Source organism: Mytilus californianus, unplaced genomic scaffold (genome assembly GCF_021869535.1).
Source record: "Mytilus californianus isolate M0D057914Y unplaced genomic scaffold, xbMytCali1.0.p SCAF_18, whole genome shotgun sequence".
NCBI classification, from domain to species: domain Eukaryota; kingdom Metazoa; phylum Mollusca; class Bivalvia; order Mytilida; family Mytilidae; genus Mytilus; species Mytilus californianus.
In genome coordinates, this window is record NW_026262666.1 from 5,522,102 (window position 1) to 5,530,261 (window position 8,160).

General features: G+C 33.7%; 1 protein-coding gene across 2 annotated transcripts in view; it reads left to right on the forward strand.

Moving 5' to 3' along the window:
- The window catches only part of LOC127726599 (uncharacterized), a 107,501-nt gene extending 105,333 nt beyond the window's left edge, over positions 1 to 2,168 (forward strand). For both annotated transcript variants that reach the window (XM_052234015.1, XM_052234016.1), the window contains exon 3: positions 1,407 to 2,168. In XM_052234015.1, the coding sequence (XP_052089975.1) occupies positions 1,407 to 2,026 (620 nt within the window). In that variant the 3' untranslated portion in view covers positions 2,027 to 2,168. The remainder of the gene's footprint in view (positions 1 to 1,406) is intronic.
- The last annotated feature ends 5,992 nt before the right edge of the window (positions 2,169 to 8,160 follow it).

Genomic DNA, 8,160 nt, shown 5'->3' on the forward strand with positions numbered 1-8,160 from the left:
TCACAATATTCCATGTTTGAGATTCATAACTTTAAAAGATTTGAAATAGACAAACTTTCAAAATGCTGAAAATGTAACGGTTTACCAAAAATCTGTAGTACTTAAATTTCAAGTACAAAGCAAGTACTGTAAAATACAGGTACCTAAATATTACAATAATTTTAAAGTAACAAAATAGTACTGGATATCAAAAGTAGATTTCCAGTACTACAGATTTTTGGTACATAAATAGTACCTATGCAAAAGTAGCTGTGTATAAGTTTCATTTTGCTATGTTGAATGAAAATGCAATACATGTAAGGCCAATCGGTTTATTCAACATTCGAGAGTCAGGACAAATTTTCAAAGTCGTTGTGATGGGAGAAGTACACACCTACTTTTGCATGTGAACTTTTGTAGTACTAAACATTTGAAGTACTGAATACTTACTATATTAATGTACGGTGTACTAATTCTTCAGTACTTCAAAATTACTGCCCTATTTTAGTATAGTAATGTTATAGTACATTTTTGTAGTACAAATTTGAAGTACTAGTTTTGTACCTTCCTTGTATAGTACTATAAATGTACAATAGATATGTAGTACAGCAACTTCTTTTTTACTGCGATTAGATAGGAAAATGTTCTGAAATTGTTTAATATGTTTAAAGTAATGTAATGGTACAAAAAGTTTTTGTCCTAAAAATGTACTTCAAAATTACAAGCATATTTTAAAAACTGTTACTTTATACTTCGTATTCAAATCCTGTACTGTGAAATAATGATACTGAAATAGTACAATAATTTTGAAGTACTGAAAATGTACTACATTAATATGGTATGATTTTAGTACTACATTTTTAGTACTACAAGAGTACACATGCAAAATTAGCTGTGATAAGATAAATTGGTAAAATACGAAAAACAAATATGATAAACAGCAACAAACGACAACCACAGAGTTACAGGCTCATGTTGTGTTCATTTTATTATTTTGGAAGATAATGGTAACAGTAACTCCTCCACGGTCAGACAAAACACAATTAGATAATCTACTTATTATCTAAATAAAACCTGTTTATTCTCAAAATAAATCAGTTGTGTTATAAAAAGTTGAAATCTTACTACATGTATTTTCATTCGGATCGGTCATAACAGAAAGGAGAGCGCAATTTAAATCCAGAACTTATTTTTCAAATGATCTGCTACAGAAAAAAAAATATAAAAACAGAAATGCAGTTAGAAGAGTAACATTTTTACAACAAATTTAAATGTAAAACTAGGAAATGTATACATTATCATCACAAAATCCTATGCTGGTTCTCTCCCTTGATGGTCAGAGCCAAACAGATAAAGGACAGGGTACCAGTCTACACAAAATACGTCTTTGTTGTAATATGTGGTAATTGTGGTATCATTTATTTTAGCAAAGAAAAAGTCCAATACCTTAGTACCAGGGGCTGTAGGAGAAAGGAGGAGGTCTATTGAATTCGAGGATTTAGATATGACAAGACATGGACTACGACTAAAAACACATGAGCCATTACACATGAATAAAAGAAAGATAATGATAATACCGGAAGCAGATTGCACAGGAAGTGACGAGACTCTTTCAGTGCGGAGGCCGCTTAAGTCGGCAAATGAACAGAGAATGAATATGATCATCAACAGAACTAGTTCAAAAACTAATATGTGTAAGGCTGAAGAAAAGATCATTAAATCAAAACTTGCAACATCGTTGCAAGTTCCAAAATCGGATTCTCCAAGTGGATTCAGACCTCGCGTAGGATCGAGTTCAGACAAATTCAGGAATCGAACAGACTCAGGATCGAAAAAAGACTTTAAAAAAAGCCTCGTAGTGGAGTCGGATCGACCAAGAGCAGCCTCAGCAAAATCCGTTCGGAAACAAACTGTCTCAGAATCAGAAGGTTTCCGTCAAAGATCAGATTCAGGCTCGTCGAAGTCACCACCTGAAGCTAAAAAGCGATACAGGAACCCAGTCGCAAAACAAGTATCAATGCCAGTAACAGCAACATCGGGTCATTGACAAAAACTCCGTCATACGATGACAGACTGTATAAATCAAAATGATGAACATTTATGTGATTGTTTTGCATATGAAAATCGTGCATTTTGGGCTCATTGCTATATCTTATTCTTTAAGTGTAAATAAATGTATATATATTTTCCTTGGACAACTTAGTGGTAGTAGATAAACTCATTATAGATACCTGGATTAAAATACGCGCGTTTCGTCTACAAAAGGCTCATGAGTGATGCTCGAATAAAAAAACTCAATAAGACCAATAAAGTAGAAGATCATTAAAGACATAAAATCCAAGAGTATAAGATGACAAGTCTTCCTGTAGATTAAAGTTGGCACGTTAAAAATTCGAAATAAGATTCCGGTTAAGTACACATCGTGTTACATGTATATTCATATAAAATTTACGAATTGTCATCCTATGCATGATTGTAACATTTTGGTTCTGGACGTTCGCACTCACCAACCGATCAATGTAGATGGTCCATTGGGTGCAAGCCAAAATAATATACGATGTACGAAAATACGAGACATTGAAAACCTAATAGATTTGAAAATATTGCATGATTATCATCAGTTAAAAGTTATTTCTTTGATATCTTTGATTGATATCCAATTAAATTTTCACTCGACCTGCTCGTCCGGATTTAAAATATTTTTATTGTTTATTCAGTTTGCTTAAAGAAGAGAACAAAAAGTTATGATGTGTTGCTTGATTAACTTCTTTCATTTCGACACAACTTAAATGTATCTACCATGAACAGCAAGTTCTCCAAATAAAAAATGAACATTTAAGAATTAAATGCTTCTTTTTGTAAATTTATTGGGATATAAAAGCGTTGACCGAAGTACATTTTGTATGCATTCTAATAATGTGCGCACGGTCAACGCTTTTACAACCCTATGAAGTTACTAAAAGAAGCATTCAATACTTATAATTACATTTTTTTTTGCTATAGGATCATGCAAACCCGATTTCTATCAAGTTTTTCTTTTTTTGCCTGTGCACTTTATTGTGGAAGCTCGTGTCATCATGAATGTTACATTTCATTTTGAAATGAAGGTTAATTTCAGAATGACGCGAGATTGCTGTTAGCCAATCTAATAACGTATTATAATGAAACATACATGTAATGTAATTATTAAGGTATAACATATTAAGAACTGACGAGATTCCTACGGAAGCCGGTTAGTGTCATGGTGGAGTTTTATTTCTAACAATTGCTGAAGCTCGCATTACACATGTTTCTCGGCCTCGTACAAATACAGACACTAAACAGTTACAATGTATTGTCTATGTAACTATGATTTCCCCCCAAGAACTGCATACAGGTTTAACAACGTCTTATATACTAATGATAATTTATGTGCACATGACACATGCTTTTGGAATAACTAGTGCAATTATTATATTAATTGCAGCCACCGAACAAATAAGTTTGTTCCAAGGTTGCCTATGGGTTCATTTCTTCAGAAGTTCAATGGTCTTCATCGTGACTTTTTCAATTCTAACATGAAATTCAGCTCCAAAATAATGTAATCAGTAGGTTTTTTTACTCTTCCTGATGAATATACTTTTCCCAAGCTTGATGTTTATTTATAGTTAAACCTAAATAAGTGTCTAATTAGAGGCAGTCACTGCTTACTCTGCTGGACCATGTTAGTTCATCTCATGCTTTCATTGATCTCGTTTTTCTTCACGATTTTTTTATTTTAGTTTTAATGAGGTTTTGGATGGGGTCCTTTATCTGTATTCTGTATTTTTTTTAGGTCATTTTTTTCTGTTGTTTCTATGTTTATAAAAATAAGAAGATGTAGTGTGATTGCCAATGAGACAACTCTCCACAAGAGACCAAATGACACAAAAATTAACAATTATAGGTCACCGTACGGCCTTCAACAATGAGTAAAACCTACACCGCATAGTCAGCTATAAAAGGTCCCGAAATGACAAATGTAGAACAATTAAAACGAGAAAACTAACGGCCTGATTTATGTATATACAACATAACGAACGAAAAGTAAATATGATATACTGCAACAAAGGACAACCACTGAATTACAGGCTCCTGACTTGGGAAAGGCACATACAGAATGTGGCGTAGTTGAACTAGTTTGTTGGCGCCAAACCCTCCCCAAAACTGTGACAGTGGTGTAACGGCACAACATAAGAAAAAACTATGCCCATTATTCTCTATTCTTTATGTTTTAGCACCCATTATTCTCTGTTCTTTACTTTTGTGGCCTATTTTATTTTTGGTTCATTTTTCTACAGTTCAGGCCCAAAATTCTCTATTCGGAAAACCCCATCTACCCCCATTCTTATTTTTTCTTGTCATATTTATTGTCAGTGTCATGTTGAGCACCTCATTTCCAGGTCTGATCTGACAATATTAAAAAAAAAGTTCTTTTCGGCCCATATCGTCTTTAGTGTAGAAATTTATTTATTGGCAGTGTTGTTGTATTAATAGTAAAACATATGGGTAAGATTAGTTTCCAGAAATCATAGTCAAAGGTAGATATTAATACATCAACGGATAAAAAAAAATTGTGTATTCCTCATATTTTGCAGCTGAATCAAAATACGTAAACCGTGCACCAATCAGTACTAGACTCGATTACCTACACAGTTAGCTGAACCATGAAATCATTGTTACCTCGATGTCAAGTGAGGATGAAATCGGGAATCAAATAAAATCAAATATGATAATAAGGAAAGGGAACAGACTAAAAAGATTTTTCAGTGTAAAAATAAGGAGGTGTTGCCATTGAGACAACTATAGGCAATTGTATGGCCTTCAACTATGAGAAAAACCCATAATGTATAGTTGACTATAAAAGTCTCCGACATGAAAAATGTGGAACAATTCAAACGAGAAAAATAACGGTCTAAATTATAACAAAAGAATTTACAAAAACAAGTACGACAGACAGGAACCAACAACAACTACTGAACATTTGATTGAATGTGTATTGCCCTTTATAAGCTTCCCTTATTTGTTCCCTTCACTTAACTAGGGGATACGTATTTCGTGGTTCTTGTTAATTTGAAATAAAACAGATTGGAACTTGTTATAATAAATCTTGTATAACAGCTTACCAATGGTCCAACACAGACTTATCAACTCAGCCAATTTGGGTTGCCTGTCTGCGATGTCACAACATGTTAAACAAACCAAGGACCAGTTTAAACAAGAAAAAGACTCAAATGTGTAGTGAAATAAATGCAGGATAAGAGATTCATTCTTCCCTCCCATATACTAATCCAATGGTTGCTCTCTGAAAACTGAAAGGTCCTAATATTTGAGATAATACATAATGAAACGTGTAATATAGGTTTTACTTACTTTAATTTATAATTCAAAGAGAGATAACTAGTACAGGTATAAATCAACTCTGGATTTTAGATAAATAAACTTTCCAGTGTTATAAACGCATCTACATCAATCGTTTCCGACATGACTTGTTAGGGGTAGGATTGAGCGCTCACAAACATATTTAACCCCGGGGCCGCCACATTCTTTATGTGCCTGTCCCAAGTCAGGAGCCTGTAGTTCAGTAGTTGCCGTTGGTTCATGTCTGTCATTTTTGTTTTTCGTAAATTGTTTTGTTATAAATTGGGCTGTTAGTTTTTTCAATAGGATTGTTTCATATTTTTCATGTCGGGGCCTTTTATAGCTGACCATACGGTATGAGTTTTTCTCATTGTTGAAGGCCGTACGGTTGCCTATAATTGCTTACATCCACTTCATTTAAACTTTGGTGGATAGAGGGTCTCATTGGCAATCATACCACATCTCCTCATTTTTATATTTCATTGAAAAACCTAATCTACAGTATTGTTTAAAACTGTACTGGAAAATTAAAGACGGATGTGTTTTATTTCCTTCCCTGTCGACTCGGATTCAGATTAGCTTTCCCTTGAAAATCTGGGGTTCTTTCTAAAATTGATATACTATAGTTCTGCCAACATGATGCATATTTAAACACTTTTGATCTTACCACATACATAGTATTGATTTTTTTTAAATGAACTTTCAAACAATGCAGGTTTGGGTGCTTATCGTTTTTAAAATTAAAATTCCTTGGACCAAATCAGAAAATCCTGCAACTTCAAATTAATCTATAGACAGGTTTCCTGTCGTTTATCTGTTTGGTTCTCATAATTAAGATGAGTCAGATACCCGTATGTTGGAAGGGAGATAACCAGACTAATAAGTTCGTACTCGACAATAAAACAGTGTTCTTAGAACATCAATTTTTATTTGTGTGTTACATACTACCTTTATTGTCCATGCTGGTATAACCCGGCACTCTCTCACAATTATGTTCTCGCGTGATTTTTTTTATCTACGTTTTTTTTCTAATCTAGTCATCTCGTGATCATGCATGTATATCCAACATAAATACCTTAAAATAAAACCAGATCATGAAAACAAAGAGGAATTTTACGCGAAAAATATTCTTTTTAATGAATTGGCATGACATCTGGATGTCTTTTGGGTTTTTGTTTGTGAAATTGAGTTCCTGACTCATAGTGTTTACTTCACATCTCATTTTAAGTTGAGTCGCACGTGTAACGGATTTTAATAGGACGTTCTTCTTGTAAGCCATGTTCTAAATCAGGAAAACAGGCGGTGCACGTGCGCGACATTACAATTAAGCTTGCATCGTCAGTTTTCAAATACAATGGAGATATTTCAGAGGATGCTACTCGGGAATTCAATGAAATCTTTTAAAAAAAATAGTTTTTAATTTGTCTGTTTACTGTTTAATCGTGAAAAGAAAAAAGAGTACAATTTTCATATTAGAATCAAATTTACTAATTCATGTCATGTTCGGGGCCTCAGTGGCCGGGTACTAACTGTCGATCTACAGTATCACTAGCGTGTCAACACTGATGTTGTAAGTTTGAACCCTGCACATTGCATGTGCGTTCGACTCCGATATCATAAGATGACTAAGATTGTCAGTTTTTCTGTCGAAGGTCGGTCGTTCTCTCTAGGCAATACGGCTTTCTCTTACAATAAAGCTGGCCGCTTCGATAGGACCAAGCGTACTGAAAGTGGCGTCAACGCCAACAATCCATCAATTATATCATTGTTATGCTCTCTAACCATGTGTAGACATTACATTTGTCAATAGTGTGTCCTTCGTTAACGCTCGCTATGACTGAGGTATTGACACGTATAGTGTCAGCCTTCCCATAACAAAAAGGGCAGAGCTCATGACATGAAAGATTTATTGTTTTTTAAATATACTTACATTTTGGATCACCTGATATTACAATGTTGAAAACCATAAATCATTATTGTTGTCGTAAAATTTAATGGAGTTCAACCTTCACTGTTGTCAAAATAGAAATCAGTTGTTAATTCTGATATCTGGTTCTTTGGAATATACTTAAGTATCATTTATGAAAGGGTACTAGTATACATTAATCCAAAGCAAAATCTAAAGCTCATCATAACCTTGTTTGTTCATCATAAATAGACATTGGACGACAATACTCTATATATTACAACAAACGTGATAAGATTGGTGCACGAACTTTGGTAAAAAATGTATATTAATCTATTATATTTTGTTTTAGTTCTTTTAACTGAAGTAACACGAAGGGTGTCATAAGCTAAGCAGGAGTTCGTGTTGTTCTATCTTTAGCTCGCTGTGTAGTCTCCTTTACTGTTGTTTGTCCTTTCGCCGTTTTTGTTTTTGCCATGGTATTGTCTGTTTTTGCCATGGTATTGTTTGTTTTTGCCATTGTATTGTCTGTTTTTGCCATGGTATTGTCTGTTTTTGCTTTGCCATGGTATTGTCTGTTTTTGTCATGGTATTGTCTGTTTTTGCCATGGTATTGTTTGTTTTTGCTTTCACTTTTTTTATATTATCTCTTTGATATTTTCACCCAAATTTTGAAATGAGTTTTTTTCTGTTGCCATCCTAAAAAAATCGCACCATTTCCATTTTGTTATATTGCTAGACAAAATAGGTAACATGACTTTCAATTAGAGTCTTTCATCTGATATGAGGGATAAAAATGCAAAGTGATTCAGACTATAATGACCGAGAAAGTACCTTATATACGGTTTCGAATATTTTTATAAAATGATTGCAAAACAGAATGGGTTGATAAAGGA